The 19,929-nt window shown below is 43.2% G+C and overlaps 2 protein-coding genes across 3 annotated transcripts in view; one reads left to right on the top strand and one right to left on the bottom strand.

The window, feature by feature from the left end:
- prmt7 (protein arginine methyltransferase 7) overlaps nt 1–19,929 on the top strand; it is a 522,441-nt gene that overhangs the window by 237,532 nt on the left and 264,980 nt on the right. The window lies entirely within an intron of this gene.
- mpped2 (metallophosphoesterase domain containing 2b) overlaps nt 1–19,929 on the bottom strand; it is a 35,997-nt gene that overhangs the window by 8,167 nt on the left and 7,901 nt on the right. For both annotated transcript variants that reach the window (XM_072663230.1, XM_072663229.1), the window contains exons 3-4: nt 19,692–19,873; nt 16,569–16,794 (exon numbers count right to left, since the gene is read on the bottom strand). In XM_072663230.1, the coding sequence (XP_072519331.1) occupies nt 16,569–16,794; nt 19,692–19,873 (408 nt within the window). The remainder of the gene's footprint in view (nt 1–16,568; nt 16,795–19,691; nt 19,874–19,929) is intronic.

Below are 19,929 nucleotides of genomic sequence, written 5' to 3'. Positions count from 1 at the left end.
GTTGGACGAGAGGCACGCGACAGTGCAGCAGCGATGTTGGGCGAGGTCGGCGAGTGGCATGCCGCAGTAGCGATGTTGGACGAGAGGCACGCGACAGTGCAGCAGCGATGTTGGGCGAGGTCGGCGAGTGGCATGCCGCAGTAGCGATGTTGGACGAGAGGCACGCGACAGTGCAGCAGCGATATTGGACGAGGTTGGCGAGTGGCACGCCGCAGTAGCGATGTTGGACGAGAGGCACGCGACAGTGCAGCAGTGATGTTGGACGAGGTTGGCGAGTGGCACGCAAAGAGTGTGGTAGCGATGTTGGACAAGGCTGAATGAGCAATGAATGAATGAGCAAGTGTCCCAATACTTTTGTCCATAAAGTGTAACATGGTTACACTGGTCAGAGGATTCACAACAATATATTATGCAGTCTTACTGAAACAGAAGACGTCTTTCACCAACTGGAAGATCTGACTGTCTGGAACCGAAGCACTACAGAGCAGTATTATATGACAACTGTTGACATGCATGTAGCAGCACACGTGGAGGACGCCGCCCAGAGGGCACCAGACCATGATAAGGTTTTAAAAGCGTGGGAGGATCTGAGGACCTGGAGGTGAGAGTCAAGCTGGAGAGAGGTTTTATCCCCCCCCCTCCTCCAGTCTGCTCTCTGAGAGCTTAGACTTGTGTAGCAAATTACGCTGAGCAAGCGTAGGAGGAGCCGAGGGACTGGGGCAACCACTCGCTCCCTCGCTCTCACACTCCCTCTCTTGTTTCCTCTTGAATTATATTAAAAAGATCCTGTTCGAGGCCAAGAGCAGAGAGCATCAGGCGCCAATTAAGGAGAACAAGAAAGAGCCTCAAAGTGGAGAAGTCAAAAAGCCTTCTGCTCACCTTTAAAATATGACTACGGACAATAACGAGCTGGAAAACTGCAGAAAAAAGGGCTTCCCAAGTTTCTCCACACAAATTTCAGCAAATCAGTTAGTCAATGATGCAAAGCCTCTCCAATGTTTCACGTCAAAAGAAGGTAACTTACGTCAGCCTTCTGCCCAAAGCCTTGTAGACATCCATCACAGACTCGCTAGCTACACTATATGTCCAAATGTTTGTGGACCACCCTTCTAACAGATGCATTCAGCTACTTTAAGTTGCACCCATTGCGGATGCAGGTCTACTAGTCCCTGTAGAGAAGTACTGCCAATAGAATAGGACTCTCTGGAGCAGATAAACAAACGCTGTCTAATACCAGGCATGGGCTAGAAAGTGGGGTATAAAACCCCCCAGCATTGAGGAGCTGTGGAGCAGTGGAAGAACTGCGTTCTCTGGAATGATAGATGGTGGAGCTCCATCCAATAGTTTTGGGATGAGTTGAGTAGTTGGAGATGAGGTAGGATGGTGATCCCTGGACAGTAGAGACAGTTACAGTTTTTTTTGTTTTTAACTATGATTGAGGTGTCCCAATACTTTTGTCCATACAGTTTAAGATATTTAGAGTTTCACCTTGCTCAGAAAAACTAAACCCACTATTGTTATGCAAGACATGACAACCCAAAAAAGGCAAGTCCTTCAGCTGCTGATGTTTTGTCTAAAGTTACATCATATTTAACATTATTGTGCAAAATGTCACAGATGTACGTTATTTTATAACTACTAACAGTGTGGGGAACCTCTTTCCTCACTGTTTATATTTCAAAAGCGTTATGGTCCCAGTCTCTACATCACCGATAACCAAAACATGCCAATGTAGACACAACTGATACTTATGGCCACTTTAGCTATTAAGAGCTAATAGTAAGGGGGTATAATGAGGTGCACGGCCGCAGTGTCAATACAAAATATATACTTATATTTACACAATTATATAAGAGTATAAAAAAATTACTTTAATTCTCTGGCCTATGGAAGCAGCTGTGGACGATTTTGTGTTGTGTGTAAAAAACTTTGGGTCTTTTAAAAGAAAATCCATAAAAAAAACCCTATAAAAAAGTCCTTTATTGGTCATTTAATATTTTCCTATTATTATTTCCTATTAGATCTCTTGAGGTTTACTTTTTAAAAAATTGTAAAATTTGATTTAAGCACAAAAATGAAAGTATGAAACAATGTTATTTGTTTTCCAGGATTAAATTCATCAATAAATAAATTGTGTTTTCATCTTTTACATTTTTAATCGATTGACTGAATTAATTCACATTAATAAAGAAAACTGTTAATTCTATTTTATTATTTATATTATTATTTACTCTCCTGCTTTAAATACCATTAAAATTATAGAAGATTGTGTGGTTTTTTTTTATATATATAAAAAATACCACACCCACACCCCATGCTTACCCAGAGCCTTAAGCCTATGGAGAATAATGGAGACAATACATCACAAAATCCATATTGGCCAACCGGAGGCTTTGGTTTGGCCGATGGGGCCGCGACTTCATGTACAGGAAAGGGCCGTCATGCCGCTATTCATCAAAAGCGACTCCAACAGACAGATAAGCAGTGGCCGTTCCATCTCCATCATCACATGGCGGCTAAACAGACGCCCCTCATCAGCTCATGTTTGTCCATCGCGCTCCAAAAAGACCCCCGGGCTGAGCTGCAGTCTGCAGTGTTAGTCATACAGCAGGGTGAATGAAGCATAAACTGGGGCCTGGGTGATACAAGGATAGGCAATATGACGGAAGCATAACTCATGATACTATACACGCTATTATGAGTTAGTGATGGCTCAAGACCACTTTTTCAATACAGACAGTAGTAATACAATTTGTATATTGGCTAACACTGAAACACTGTCTCGAAAGAGGAGCATCTAGAAGTAGGCCATCATGCTTAAATTACTCGATCACTAATCAAATGCTTAACTGGCTTGGACACATTCTTTTTTTGACCCCCTCCAATAACCCATTAAGCTTTTTCTGATGATATCGGTTCCCCTGCAATCAATACAGATACTCTATCACTACCGTGAGTGTAATAGTTACTTTGTCAATGCAAGGAACAGACATAATGGGCTGCTATCCCACAGCCTATGTGTTATGGAGTAGAGGTAGGCAATAGAACAATACTACTAATATTTTTGGCTTTAAATAATAACTAATATTTTTTGCTTTAGAGTGCTTTAACACTACTCCCGAACTGTAATTTAATTAGATAAAGTGCACACTGTACTCAGCATGGTTTAAACAGCAGTGTTTAAGAACCATACCAGAACCATTTTGTTAGCATGTCAAAATATTGCAATAAATATTTAATATCTTTACATATCATGATATAATATTTTATTATTTGGCTCACCTCTATTATGCACTGGTTGCTGGTTGCATCTATAATTGGTCTATATTGGTGATTAGGATCACAAACGTGTCTCCAAAAATATGTTGGGAAATGCCAAATACTGCAATCCAGCAACACTACCTACTCTTACATACACTATATGGACAAAAGTATTGGGACACTGCTAATTTTTTGTTTTCTTTTGACCACCTCATCATCCCCAACGCATCCTAAAAGTACTGGATGGAGCTCTACCACCATCATTCCAGAGAACACAGTTCTTCCACTGCTCCACAGCTCAATGCTGGGGGTCTTTATACCCGTCTAGCCCACGCCTGGCATTAGGCAGCATGGTGCCAATAGGTTCATGTTTGATTATCAGCTACAGAGAGTCCTATTCTATATTTATTAGACAAGCTTGGTGCGTGTGTGCAGGCATTTGCACATCTGTATCAGCAACGGGTGCAACTTAAAGCAGCTAAATGCATTCATTAGAAGAGATGTCCACAAACATTTGGACATGTAGAGCAGCCTCTACAGAGCACCGGGAAAGGGCTCCAGTATTGTTAGGGCTTAAATATGCCAAATGTCCCCAAACATACAGTAACACTCATGTCTGATGGGGTTTTTACTAGTGGGGATTGGAGGAAACTATACTTCCTGGTCTTTTCCTCTGTACAGGGTTTGATAAATGAACGCAGGTACAAGGCTTCGGTGTAGGTGTAGGCACAGCAGAACAGTACAGGTCAATGAAAACCAAAAATATGCATGTGTATATGGGTGCGCGCGTGTGTGTGTGTGTGTGTGTGTGTGTGTGTGTGTATGTATATATGTGTGTGCGTGACTGAGACAGGGCAGCAGGGAGGTGATTGATGGGAGGGTAAATAAAAGCGAGTGGCTGCTCTGGTACTTGGCTGGCTTGGCTGATACTCTGGGGTGCAATCCTTCACCACGGTCAGCTCCCCCCCCCCACCATTCATTCATTCATTCATTTCCATTTACGCTGCCTCGACCACCGACAGACTAAACAAATGCCCCCCCGCCTTTATTTAGGTTAGAAATTAAATACATGCTGCAATTTAAGGGGGTCGACACAAAGGCATTAACAACATATATGTAGTATATATATATATATATATATATATATATATATATATATACACACACACACACACACACACACACACACACACATACATACACACACACACACACACACACACACACACACACACATACATACATACATACATACATACAGGCTTCCTTTCCTAAGAGGATCAGACACTGGCAGCAATGAGTCAGGTCAGTGCCCGTGCTGTTCCTTATCTGATCTACAAATCCAAGCAGACGGATGAAGTACCTGAGCTACCGGAGTCCACAAGGATGGGGTGAACTGAAGTAAGGCACAAAGCATACAGGAGATACGTGTTTGTGCTTTGTTTTAATTAAACTATGAACAGGGAGGCCATGATCAGAATCTGCAAATTTAGATATTCTTTTGGCTGATCTGTGATCCAGCGTTCTGCCATATATATATATATATAAAATCCCTAACATTAACACCACTCTTTTTCTACAGCCTAATTAGCTCCACTTCCCATACAGGAGAACTGAGAACTCAGAACTCAGTAGTTCTACAATTCCAGGTTGTAGTCCATCTGTTTCTCTGCATGCTTGGGATGACCTCCAAAGAGCAGGTAGTATTTGTAGTATCCTGGTTTTCATGGTAGTATCACAGTCAGCACTGCAGTGACCCTGACTGACCTGGTGGTGGCATGTCAGTAGTGTGTGTTGTGCTGGTACGAGCGGATTGGAAACAGCAGTCGGGGCCGATCCAGGCATTGTTATGGATCGGGTACTGGCTTTAAGAGTTCCTATCCACTTCCTAGCCTCAGCTGACGAACCTCCACCTGGAAAACAACCCTAGACAGAGATCATCAGTGAGCAAAACCAAACAGAGTTCGGCGTGGTGTATGGTGACGTTGCCAGTTAGCGGAAAAGGCTAAAAAGTAAGCTGCTAATGCTAACCCTCCATTCCACCTTAAATGGTGCCGCTGTTACAGTGTGTGCATTTTAACAGCAGAGTGGAACTGCTGCATCATTTAAGGTGGAACAGAGAGTTTGTGGAAGAGGAAATCTTTAGCTTAGCGTTAGCTCAGAGCCTCGCTGTAAAGGTGTAAGATAATCTGTCAGAAGAGGAGGATCTACACTCTTCACTCCTCCAGAAAATGCTGGTCTGCTTTCTGCCGTTTTTCTGCACCCAGTTTGGTTTCAAATAAGCGACGGCATCGGTTTGTATCCCATTCTCTTCATTTGGGAAGATCTACCATCCTCCCATCTCGTCTTTACTCTGGAATTCCACCTGGTTAGAAAAACCAAACTACGATGGAAATGCTCTGTTCTAGCAGCCAGAGAACCACGCTCCTTTCTATGGTTCTTAACCAGCTCTGAACGGTGCATTCAGAGCCGAGGAGGAGGCGAATGCTAATGCACACATGCTAAGTGATCAGACTGCAGAGCAAATCAGATTAGAGTTTAGTCTAATTTTAGAAACCTGTACTAAAATGGGGGGTTTTACTGGTTACTGGTGTTTACTAGTGTGTAGTAGCACATCGTACCTAAAATGTGGGGCTGGGTTATTTATTGAAGCTCACATATCAGATTGGATCAGCTGATAGTCAGCATTAGGAGACTCGGATCAGACCAGGGGGTAAAACACCTTGATCGGGACATGCCTGGTGTGACATGATTTGGATAAATCATGAGTCAGACAAATGGCATTAAAATGTAAATGTACTGAATCAAGGCTCCTTTGGATCATGTAGGATTCAATTCTGAATGTAGTGAATATCCAGAATTCTAGCATTAATAATATGTTTTCTGGGTCTTTCAAAACAACACACAGCCCATTACAACAGTACCGAGATAAACCTACATCATATTTGACGTAAAACACAGAAACGTCCTCCACGGTTTATGAGGAATTTACCAAACATGCTCCGCTGATGAATGAATCAAAAAAGCCTGACAGACAAACACGGCACCTTCCTGCAGTATGTGTGTGTTTTGGCTACCTCAGCACTTTGTGTTGGTGAACTCTCACTGACCCACACAACACACACACAGAGAGAGAGAGAGAGAGAGAGAGAGAGAGAGAGAGAGAGAGAGAGAGAGAGAGAGAGAGAGACCCTTCAGGTTATTTATGAAAGCAGAACGCCACTCTGGAGCTCGGCCCCGCCAGCCCCTGCAGTCTCTGAGACACAGAAAGGATAAGTGAAATATTTATCTGACCATGACAGAGGGGAGGGGAGAGTGAGCGCGAGAGTGCAAGCAAGCGAGAGCAGGAGAGAGCCCACGAGAGTAAGAAAGAAAAGGGGAGATACAGAAAAAAGAGGGAGAGGGAGGGAGAGAGAGAGAGAGCAAGAGAGAGAGAGGGAGGCTGAGAGACAGACAGATAAAGAGAGGCAATGTCAAAAGTGACATTCAGAGCGGAAGAACAAAGAGACTGACAGCTGGGTCAGACAGGGCGAGCGCGAGAGCGAGGGGGCGGGGGCTGAGCGAGAAAGAGGGAGAGAGGGAGAGAAAGAGAGAGAGGGAGAGAGAGAGGGAGGAAATGAAGAGGGCTGTGGGATTTCCTGTTCTGCTTGTTTCTATGCAGCGTCAGTGTCCAAGTCTCTCTACAGTACCTGGATATTTCAGTCCCTGCTTTTATTTACGGTTCATTTCCTGAACCGAAGAGTTTTTACTATTAATGTAATTAATTAAGCAATTAAGTATCAATTATTTTGTTAATTATTTGCAAAAGAAAGATCAAAGAACAAAAATACTTCATACTACCTGTACATCAACAAACTGTCTACCGCTCTTCAGCATGTCCAAATGTTTGTGGACACCCCTTCTAATGAGTGCATTCAGCTGCTTTGAGCTGCACACATTGCTCACACAAACGTGCAAATGCACACATACAGCTTGTCTAGTCCTTCTAGAGAAGTACTGCCAATAGAATAGGACTCTCTGGAGCAGAAAATCAAACATGAAGCTATTGGCACCATGCTGCCTAATGCCAGGCGTTGGCTAGAGGGGTATAAAGCCCCCAGCATTGAGCTGTGGAGCAGTGGAAGAACTGGTGTCCCAATACTTTTGCCCTTTAATGTACTTTTCTGGACAAAGTAGTGACGACATTTAATAGTTGCATGATGAAACAATGAATGAAAAAAGATGATGTTATTGGTAACACCAACTCATTCATGCAATTGGCTATCTAAATCAGCCAATCATGTGGCATCAGGGCAGCGCATTAAAAAAATACATAAAAATAAATAAATAAATAAAATCTGACAGATAGGAGTCAGTGGCTTCATGTAATTTGCACATCAGAATGGTGAAAAAATGAGATCTGAGTTTTAGGCATGGCATGATCGTTGGTGTCAGAAGGGCTGGTCTGAGTATTTCTAGAACTGCTGATCTCCTGGGATTTACTCAGATTGGCCTAATAAACAAAATGCATTGGGTGAGCGGCAGTCCTGCAGTTCTGCTGACAGAAACACCTTGTAGATGCGAGAGGTCAACAGAGAATGGCTGCTCTGACTGGATGGAGCTAACAGAAAAGCTACAGTAGCTCAGAAAACCCCTCTGTACAGTTGTAAGGAGCAGAAAGCAGCTCAGAATCAACCAAACCACATCAAACCTTGAGGAATATGGGCCACAACAGCAGAAGACTACATCTGGGTTTCACTTCTGTCAGCCAAGAACAGAAAGCTGAGGCTGCAATGGGAACAGGGTGGTCCAGGCTGACGCAACAATGTCAACCTATACCAGAATCTCAAAGGAACTGAGGCCGTTTTGAGAGTCAAATGAGGCTCTACTTAGTATAGTGTTCCTAATAGTGATTGATTTAAAAAAAACAACAATAATAATAATAATAAATAAATAAATAAATAAAGTGAGGACAATGCACTTATTCATATCCAGAGCAACAAATATCCTGGTCCTCCAATAACCTTCATAACAATGGCCTCCAGAACCTGCATACACCAAAACCCAACCATTAGTCACGACACTGTTTTACTAAAGAAATGCTCATTTAGGATTCCTCCACACCCCGGAGGGAGGGGAGGAAAGCCTGCCTTGGTTAAATGCTGGTTTGATTTTTCATGTCTATATAAAAACAAACAGTTGTTCAGGGATAGTTGTTCAGCAAGTCCTCCATTCCAGAAGGCCAGTGTAATTCTTTTGTGAAATTATAGCCGCCGCACTGTCTGCCTGACTCATATGGAGTGTGCTGAGAACTCTCTGGCAGTGTGTAACCCCCCTCCTTTTATCCCGGCCCACCTGCCATCTTCATAACGGTGCCCTCAGTCTGCCCTCAGCCCATCAGCTCCAACACTGGACAACAACATCAGTCAGCTTCCAGCCAGCATAAAGCATTTAACGTACGGCTAGCACTTGAAGACGGATCGTCTGCACCAGCGTTGGTGATCGGACATAGCTTGAGGGACAAAATCAAAAAAAGGACAGCAACATACACTGAGTGTCCAAATGTTTGTGGACGCTTCATAACTCCAGAACAGGTTAACTTTGAGATATGACACACATCAAACCACCAAGCAGGATGTGCCCTTTTCAACACTGAGGGCTTAACCACAGCAGAAGCGCAGCACATCTGCATCTTAACCCAGCGCCATTCAAATCCCATATCAATACCTAGATCACGGTTTCACTTTCTGCCCACAAGAGAGGAACCGGCGCCTCGCTCATTTATCCAGATACCGATCATGCACACACGGCACAACGGACTGCAGGTCAGGCTTGTTTTGGGCCACCTGAATTAGTTTAAACCAAGCTTGGGTACGGCGCCGACTGCGCTCATGCTGAACTCTTGGCCTGCAGTTACTGCTGCTCAGAAATGATCATCTGCTAGATTACACAGCGGAACCGTTAGAGCAATGGATGTGTGCCCGTCCTGCGTACGCACAAAGGAGATTTCGTTAATTGTTATCATGATATTGACCTTTACAGCACCAATATCGCAGAAGGATGCATTATGCAAATGAGCAAATGCTCTACTGTGTGCTGTGCGCATCCTGACCAAACCTCCAGACGAGCTTCTGTGGGCTTTTTGATTAAATCAATATATTCATATGCGCCGACTAATGCAAATCATTGTGATCGCAGCAGCACAGGGCAATCATTAACCGCGTTACGTTAAGGATTCACTGAATGTGTTGTAATATTTGGCAAGGTATTATTGCAACTGCAACGTCTACCAATGTGGTATTATGCTCGTATAGTGCAGGTCAATTATATAAATATTGTGCATCGTACAAAATAAAAAAGAAATCTATAAATAGCGTGATATTTTTACCATATCACCCAGCCCTAGTCACCAGTACTAATCATATGCCAGTCATGGTAAATGTAAGCTACAGGATAAGACTCCCTGACGCTCACATACAGTCAATCTGGGTCACAATAAGATTATTTATCGTAATAATTCTGCAGACTGCAGACTGTTTATCTACATTAGCCTCCAAGCTTTAATTGCAGATCGATGTGAACTGCTCACAAAGCCGCGAAAACAGCAGATGTAGGCACATATCTGATCTAAGGACACGAGTGATGGATTTGTTCACCTCATAACTGGCAACCATCCACACGACACACTCCAAACAAGCACACTCCAAATCAACTGCGCTGCCGACAACAGCGACAGCAGCCTGTTAAGAGTCGATATGCGGAATTAGCAGTAAAGCATTTTAGTCCAGGAGAGAGCCACTGGCTCTGGCTACCCCCACAGCTACAGTACCAGACACACGAGGACAATGTAGGAATGGTAATGGAATCATTGGGGTGGGGGGTGTTGACAAATGGTCCCTGGAAAAAAAAAAAAAAAAAAAAAAAAAAAAAAAAAAAAAAAAAAAGGGTCGATACAAATCTGAACTGTACCCACTGGTAGCCCACAGCAAGTCAGCTCCGCTAAAACCCTGTAAGAGAGAGATGTTCCGAGCGAACGGGCTTCAACCCACTGGATAAACAATACGATATTTTATAAGGGTTTGACAAATAATGACCTCTTTCTTTCCCCCCTACTCCTAGTGGAGAAATTAGGCAGCCTCTCAAAGCAGCCACGAGTCATTTGTTGCTGTTGTTATCCCAGACCCCTCGCTGGCATGCTTACCGTAATATACATTAGCCCGAGGGACTAAGCTGTGCTATGGTTACCATGGCAACACTGAAGGTACGCCCCCCCCCCCCCCCCCCCCCCCACCCCCCACCTACCCCTCCCTTGAATCTCTCTTGTGGCTTGGCTTTACAAGCTCTCGCCCAATGCGAACTCGGGTCACATGACTGGTGTCTGCTTCCCTAAGAGGATTAGGGGGAAAGTCTTTGATTCTCAAAAGCCAGCCAACGGCTCGGCCCGGCCTGCTTACTCCTCAATCAAACCAATCAAAACCGGCTGCTTGGGGGAATATACATTTATGAATACACACACACACACACACACACACACACAGTATGTAACCCCTAGAATACACAGCATATTGTTAGGGTGATTACCCAAGAGTATACGAGGATAGCTACTGCTAGCTTACGAGAGCTACGAAGGTCTTGCCTTTGGCGGGATCTAGAGGATATGTTGACCAATAATGTTTGGAATAGTCAACATTATCAGCCTTGTCTGGGTCAGAGGCGGGAGAGGAGGTCAGCACCACCAAGAAACAAAAGCACGATAAATAAACAAACAGATTACAACAACAAAAAAAAAAGAAAAAAAAAAAAAAAAAAAAAAAAAAAAAAAAGAAAGAGAGAAAGAAACGCAGTGTTTCTGCGTCTGCTGGCCCCACACAGATGAGGCCGCCGAGGGAGTCAAGCCTGGCTGAGCTCTTTGTGCCGAGAAGAATGAGGTGGTGGAAATGACCTCCGCGCTCGCTGAGGCCCGGGGTCAGGCAGGTCAGCGAGGCCCGCTGCGAGCATACCCTTGGAGGGGACCGGCGGGGTCGGCCGAACGTCTGATCCGTGCTCCCAACAAAGAGCCAGGATGTTCTGGAACAAAGGCCACTTCCTGCGGGAGAGACTGGGGAAAAAACACGACCAAACACCCACCCACCCCCCACCACCACCCCTTCAATCCCACATGGCTGCCTTTCCCTGCTTCTAACCAAGAATCTAATTTCCTTTCGGCAGCCAAAGAGCACCAGATATTTGGTTTTCCTCAGCTGGCTCCTCGCTCTGCTTGCAGCCTCGGCTACCGTGCGTCGCGACGGCTCTCAAAGAGCGGTTTTTATCAGAAGGGGAATCTGTCGGAGGCTTGGTCTTGCACAAAAGAAGACATTCATGAAGGCCTCCTCCAAGGGCAGATGGTGGTAGGAGTAGCAAAGAGGAGAAATTTCTATAAGGTTGTCTTAATTATAGAATCTCATAGAAAGGGCTGAATGCAAGGGCAGCAAACAAAGCCAAATGACGTCCTTTCTCTGCTTTTCCGAACATCTCTTTCTATGCTCCTTCATTTGATGTGGGCTGGAACACAAGAAGCGGCTTTTAATTACGGTTAGAATACAGATCTTGCGGCCTTAAAATCTGACTGGATGAGCTGCATTCAAAAGGCACGGTAAAACCCCTGAAATAATAATAAATAATAATGTAATGTGCATTCAATTCTGTATGAATGCAGCAAGTTATTAACCACCATTGTGCTGTTTATGAAATAACCCCTGACTGTTATTACAGCTTGGTAATGACGGACTACTGTTAATTAACCAGCTTAGCTTCCCAGACCAAAAAAAAAAAAAAAAAGTGGTAAGGCAGTAACTTCAGGCTCCTGCAGATGGCGCTGCACGAGGATGATCAGGGTTGAGAAGAGGTGGAGAAGTGCAGTGAGGGTCTGGTTAGATGTGTGGAAAATGGGTCGCAAAGCAGATACAGTTAATGATTGGCTAAAAGGAGTGGCTGCATTTGGGCGTGGCTAAAGTGACCACAGTGTGAAGGAAGCAGCTAAATCTGCAGGTGTATGGAAGCTTACGGTCATCCAGGTCTACCAGCAGTGGCAGAAATCAACCTGTCCAGCCTACAGGACGTTCTCCTCAGAATTGTAGCCAAAAGCAAAACTGACGGACAGGGACCACCGGGGTGTTTCAGGTTCTTCACCACCAACTTGTAAAAGAACACTCCACGGAGAACCGCAGACCATCAACATATGGAGCAGAGCGACACGCTGGAGACCTTTGCTCACTTCTGCTCAATAATGAGGAGAACGTCCTGTAGGCTGGGGTTTATTTCTGCCACTGCTGGTAGACCAGTATGACCGTAAGCTTCCATACACCTGCAGATTCAGCTCCTTCCTTCACACTATGGTCACTTTGGCCACGCCCAAATGCAGTCACTCCTTTTAGCCAATCATTAACTGTATCTGCTTTGCGACCCATTTTCAACACATCCAACCAGACATTTTCACTCTTCTCAATCCATGTCAGACACCTCACAGGTATTTATAGCCCAAGCATTCTCATGTAGCGCCACCTGCAGGAACCTGAAGTTACTACCACCCTGTTTTGTCAGCATTTCACTAAAGAATGAGCCACTAAAGGCTGTTTATTAATTATTCCACTTCATGTTATGCCCAAGAACCTCCTTTAAACCAACCGGAAACCAAAATGGACCTTTTTTTGTCTCGTTATTTATCGTCTTTGGTCAAACGAAGATGCAAATGCTGAGCATCGTGTTATGGAGACTTGGGCGCCTCCAATTTTTTAACACATCACCCTTTACTTAGCAATAATCATGAAATGCTACACCTACAATTCCCACCACCCCAACTATCAAGAGAAAATGCTCAGAGACCAGAGATCTTGATTTACGCTGAAGATAAATGGAGTAAAATCACTGAGGCTTTGAGTTGCTTATTGCTTCAATTCCTCCTGATTGCAGTGAATTCAGTGAATGCTTGACATGTAATAAGTCACACTGCTGACGATCACTCAGTCGCCATGGTGCTGTCCTTGGCATAGACGGCGTCTTTTCATCCACACCTGAAACCTCACATAGCTTTGCTGGCTCCTCGGGAGAGCAACAGGGCCTGGCAGGTGAGGGATTAGTCATTGTAGCGTGATAATATACGCAAAGCACGAGGATCGTTATTAAAATGTTACATTTTTATAAATTCAATTTGCAAAACATTCAGACTGATGTATCCCTTAATGTATGCTAATTAATACGTCATCCTTAAAACAAAGAAGTCATGGCTGATAGGGTCTCTTCTTTATTGCTCGTAGTTGTGCAGCCATGTCCTTTGTTTTGTCACAGCAGTAGCTGATTAATCGGAGCTCATTTCTAGAGATTTGAACAAGTTATGGCTAAAAGCGCTGCAGCATCCTAAACATGGTGTTGCTACCAATTGTAAAGTAATAATAAAAAAAAAGCTGTCCGCAGTGTTCGTTTTGGGGTAGAGGATTACCAGGGGCTCGGCTAAAACCGGGAATTGTACCCACTGTTCTTAGCTCTTCCATGGCCTGGATGTCTTGATGATCTAGCAAGCGGATTTGACAGCACAGCTCAGATGAATTAGTCACAAATGCCTCAAAAATCATCAAAACATCCTACTTAAGTCCTACAGCTGCCAAAAGTGTCCGATTAAGAATTACAATATTTTTAATGGAAGAAACGTCCGGATCAAAGTGTGTCATCTTTCTAAATGCTAATTGTGTCGTAGTGTATTCCAGCTGAGCTCACCTACACCAGCTCCGCCTAGCACAAATACGTTGGTGTGGTTTTAGCATGCATAGGCACCTGTGATGTCTTTTATGAACGAGAGTGCGGACAAAGTATTATACATACATTTTTGCCACTGTCTGGAGTTCTAAAGGAGTGTGGGTGTTTTATTAATTGATTTATTTTTAACAAATGAATTAAGCAATTCTTTTAAACAATGTCTGATGTGCCTAATAACTGCCCAATAAGTACTTAGAAAGGCTCAAAAGGGGAGTAATGCATGAGTCCATTCATAAAGTGGACTGAACGGACTCCTCTGGAACCACAAATGGTCAGGACGCTCACAGCACACAGTAATAAACTAGCCACATAGACTGCTTAAGTGAAGGATGAGGCTGTGAGATGAAAGAACTGTGCGTCACAAGCTGGCTGTGTTGTGAGAACACATCTCCGCTGTCCTGATGACTGTACAGTTGGTGATCGCGCTGCAGAAGGCTTTCAGTCTGTAAGCTCTGCAGTCAATTCAAATTATAAGCCATCAATCAAACATGTGCTCCCAGCTTAAGACGTCTTCTAAGAAAATGGCAATAGATAAATAAATAAATAAATAAATAAATACCACCCCCCCCCCACACGCACACACAAGCCCCTTTGATTTCAACCCAGCAGATATATGAATGGCCTAAATGCACTACAGCTAAGCTCTGTGCAGCTCCTTCAAAGCCAACTGCAACCACCAGCCTTATTTTAGTCCTCTACAAACATAGCTAGAAGTCAGCAGAGCATGGCGTAGGTTTGCCGTGTCTAACTGTGGAAAGAAGGGGGGGGTGGTGGGAACAGATCAGCTAAAATACTGAGGGAATATTAGATAAGGGGTTTTAACAGTTTGGAGTCAGTGTAAAATCCTGGACTACAAAACGACAACAAAAATCATTAGACATTGAAGCTTATTCCATTCAATAGAGAATTACACTACGGAAGCCCACAGTTGAGGATATTTTCAATGGCTCTGGGCAACAAGGCAGGCACTAACATTGCAACTTCCCCTCATTCAGTTAGAGACCACAATCAGGAAGCACAAACATAATGACTCACGCTGCTAAATCAGCACTAATTCAGGGTTTCCCTGCTGGACCAAGAAAACAAACAATTCGGCTGCTGCTGCTGCTGCTTGAAATGTCATTAGACACAAAGTAGAACATTCACAATGTCGGCCATTGTCCAACTCCACCTGAGCAACACCGCTTTAAGGGAGCGTGAGCAGAGAGTATGCATATGCAAATATAGAAATGCATAACTGGACCTTTTTATGGTAAACGACAGCCCATAATAAATGCAGCATTCAGCTATTTTAAGTTGCACCCATTGAAGACACAGAGGTTGAAGAACAGGACTCTCTAGAGTAGATAAACATGAACATATTGGTACTATGCGGCCTAAAGTCAGGTGTGGGCTAGAGGGGTATAAAGCCCCCCAGCATTGAGCTGTGGAGCAGTGGAGGAACTGTGTTCTCTAGAATGATGGTTGGTGCTCCATCCAATACTACGGGAGGAGCTGGGGAGTTGGTGATCACACAACATCCTGACCTCACTAAAGCTAAATCCTAAATCCTCACAGCAATGCTCCTCTAAAATCTAGTAGAAAGCCTTCCTCCCTGGACAGTACAGACAATTACTCTTGGTTTTAGAAGAACCAATGAATGAGCAAGTGTCCCAATACTTTTGTCCACATAGCGTATTTTGAGTGTGTAGTGATCCGAATGTCATTTTAATAGCTGTTCTGTGTTCCTGGCTTTACATTTAGGAGCCTTTAGAGAAGATCCAGCCTGATGGCTCTTTGTTCATTCAGTCCTAATGGGCATCAGGTACTGGGTGGTAGAACCCGGATGCTCTAGCTAGGGCATCAAGCATGAAAAGAGAGCGGTGCCTGAAATCAGCGTCATGAACAGTCCTCCATTATACATCAGCAGTTTTACAAACCAGCTAATGAGCAATCAAAACTTCTACAAACTCCAGAAGAAAAAGATCATCGCCATCAAATCCCACCTCCCCACATCACTCCAGTGCAACGCTGGCCGGCACTGGTGTCTGCTGGCCGATAGCCGAGCAGGGCACACAGTGCTTTCCTCAGAGCGCGTTGTTTGCCCAGTGGCAGTTCAGAGAAGAGGCGATGGCTGGCTGCGCACAAATTACAAACATGGTTCTCCATGAAACCAAAAGTGGCTCTTCTATGGCATCACCACAAAATAAAGCACCTTTATTATTAACTTTATAAATGTACCCCAAATGTGGTCCATCAGCCAGGACATGCTTGGTGTCTGAGCTTTGCTACCAGGCAAACCTAGACACAAAGTGCTGGAACCTCAGAGCCCCACCTTGAGAAGGCAGCATCATGCAAATTAATTAGACACCTATTAATTAGGCGCAACCTCAAATAGACTGGTTCATGTGATCTCTGGTGCTGTTCCCTATAAAAACGGACACTAGCGTAAACACAGTTCAGGCTGTAGGAGTTACTGCCGTCTTATCCATGCCTCTTAAGCAGGAGCTTCAGTGACCAGCGACACAAAAGCAACCACTGAACCAAACACAAGAACTCACCATGGGGTCCCGTATATCCTGAATCCTTTGACCATGACCTCGGAGTCCTGCAGGTAGACGCAGTTCGTAAGGAGCGACTGAACATTATCAAAGTCCTCGGGCTGCAGCTTGGACACGGAGGGGAAGCGATAGTAGTCCTGCTTGACCAGTTCAGCCATGAAGTCCTTATCGAAGGTCAGCTCATGGTTCCCGGCAATGACCACTTTGAACTCGTAGGGAAGAGTGCCTGAGGACGAACAGAGCAAATCGCCTTTTAGAAAGCAACTGGGATGGTGACTGTTTGCTGTATATAATATCGAACCTTTTTCCAAATAAAGTAATAATCCCAAAAATGTACATTTAATAATAAAAAAACACTACTGCAGATTTCTAGGTATTACATTAACAGTAAAGACCCTGTATGACATCATTAGCTGTATTATATTTCTGGGTGTTTTTTGCTGTTCTACTGTTATATAGACAAATATTAAATTGCTGTAGTTTCTAAAAGTGTTTTAGTATATCTACTTAAGTAGATCACTTAATTACTAATAAATCATACTGACAATATCTACCAAAAAAAAACAAAAAAAAAAACAAAAAAAAACTGTATGGACAAAAGTATTGGGACACCTGTTCATAGGTACTTGGTACTATGTACTATCGAAGACAGGAGCCTTAGTGAGGTCAGGATGTTGAATGATCACCACCCCACCTCAGCTTTACCTCAAAAGTACTGGATGGAGCACCACCACCATCATTCCACTGCTCCACTGCTCCACAGCTCAATGCTGGGGGGCTTTATACCCCTCTAGCCCACACCTGGCATTAGGCATCATGGTGCCAATAGTTTCATGACGTTTATCTGCTCCCTGCTATTTTATAGGCATTACTTCTCTACAGAGACTACACAAGCAGTGTGTGTGCACGATTAACCCTCCTGTTAAGTCCCCAGGTCAAATTGTCCTACTGTTTAAACATGTTAAATAATTTAAAAGTAGTTAAAAATGATATTTTGCTGAATAAAAACATTGTCTTTAGCTCAATAAATAAATATATAAATATTATAAGTGCAAAAAATTCATACCCCTTACAGATCATGGTTTACTTTTTCTCAATTTACACAAATAAGTAGTAGTGTAATATAAACAAATGTTAACATACATATGTAAACACATTAAAAATATAGATTTTTCATTTACATGGTTACATACATATTACTGGCTAATCCCAGTCCCGCAGAAAAATGTTTCAGCTCCAACAATGATTAAAAAATATTTTTCCTGCATTTCAAAACTTGGAAACGACTCAATTTGACCAGGCAATACAACAACCGCCCTTCCATTTTTATCATCAACCTGGTCCTAAATGTTCAGGACGACCTGCCACTTTACTAAGACAAGTTAACAACACTATAACCTACGTAAACCTTTTTACATATCCCACCAAAACGACTCCAGCTTCTCTTAACATTCCTCTCCCCAGTCAGTGCCCGCTCACACTGCGGTCCATGGAGTGAACGAAGACGGGCTACAGGTTACAAATCATGCAGCATCTTAACCATGAGGGGAAAGAAACATCAATATAGCAGGCCTGTACCGAGTACCCAACATTAATTGTGAATCTGATGTGTTGGCGAGTAACTGCTGATGCATCAAAACAGACACAAGCTGAACTGCTGAATATGAAGAAACAGTTCCTCAAGTCAACAGAGGGGCTGAAAATACACATCATTTTAATGTAATGTAAGCTACCATCAATCAGTAAGTATTCAGATAAAGAGAAGTACGCTAGCAGGCTGCACTGATGAGCAGACAACCTCATTATTGACAGTTAATTAAGGGAAAAGGTCGACTATACATAGGGCTGCACAATTAATCACATTCTAACCATGCTGCTTCCACGATGAACATATAATTAAGGGCTGTGACGGAATCATTTCACATGAGCACTGGGTGAGAGGAGCAGAATTAGACTGAGGGGATGGTAGTTCTTCGAGCGAGGATCGAACCCTGGTCTCCTGTGCAAATGTCATGCAGCCACACAAATACAAATGTGCACAGCTCAACATGCTCCCTCTCCTGCTCCCAGAGTTTTGTGTAAAATTGGTGAATGGCTGCTGTAATACAGTCCTACATCACCAGAAGACAAAAAAATACAATTATGAATAAATAAATCAGTCATTTTTATAGATTAAATAAATATAGAATAATATAGAATTCTTTGAAAAAGCAGCTCAGTGAACTGCTTAACAATGAAAAATGCTTGCAATTATAATTATAGTATTATATAATTATAATTCAAGTATTTTATTAAAAAAAAAAATCTTAAATAAAATCATAAAAATCATCTTAAATAAAAAATAAATTAATGAAATAATGATTTTTCTTGCTACTGCCGCTTTTGGCTTGCTCACCGGAGCAATGTTTAGTTTCAGTGATGTTTTGTATCATTACTGAATTCCTGTGAAGCTGTATTTTATTTTATTTTATTATTTGTCTTTAAAATTGCTTCTTATAGCTCTTAATCAGAGCGCAATACCCGGCTACTTCACTGAACACCTCACTTTATGTCCATATCGTGCAGCTCTAATGAGTGGTGTTGTCGCTGTGTGATCAAAACCTTGTATCTCAAACAGCAACTTTACATAAAAAAGAAAAGAAAAAAAAACTTTTCAACTGTCAATTGAAGTCAATGCCAAGTCATTCTGGAGCATTCTATTGGTCCATTTAGCATGAAAGTATAATACAATATAAATATTGTAGGTAAAATGGCAAAAACTGAGACACAAGGTTTTTGCATGACAGCTCTCCATCTCTATCTATCTTGTCACTGTCCAATGAAAAATATGCATCTCCAAAATAGCAACTTTACAGGAGAAGGAAAAATAAAATAAAAATCTTCTTAACTTGCAATGGAAGTCAATTTGGAGCATTTCTATTGGCCCATTCCTCCAGAATTAATCACACAGTGTACAGAAGTCAATGTTTTTCATTGGACAGCAGTGAGACTCCTGCAGGGACTCCTGTAAACCTCGGTCGTTCATTCTGCAAGTGTGTGTGTGTGTGTGTCTGAGTGTGTGTCGAGGGCTGCAGGTTGTGACTCTGGGTCATCAGTACAGTGCAGAAGTCAGCAGGTCCTCACCTAACCAGTCGTTAAATTTCTTCACCTCCGACGGAAGCCCCAGCTCGGTGAAGTCACCCGTGTGGAGCAGGACGTCGCCGTACGGCATGTGGATGCCATCTGTTCTGGAGTGTGTGTCCGAGACGCAGACAAAACGCGTGTGACCCGCCGGCTTAGGAGCGTCGTAGGGAATGGGTTCCACCCTGCGGAGAATCAGAGGAGTGAGGATCAGAATCTTGATTTTTATTGGTTAATCATG

Source organism: Salminus brasiliensis, chromosome 19 (assembly GCF_030463535.1).
Source record: "Salminus brasiliensis chromosome 19, fSalBra1.hap2, whole genome shotgun sequence".
Taxonomy (NCBI): Eukaryota; Metazoa; Chordata; class Actinopteri; order Characiformes; family Bryconidae; genus Salminus; species Salminus brasiliensis.
Note: the sequence above shows the minus strand (reverse complement) of the source record. Positions and strands in the feature narration are given on the sequence as shown.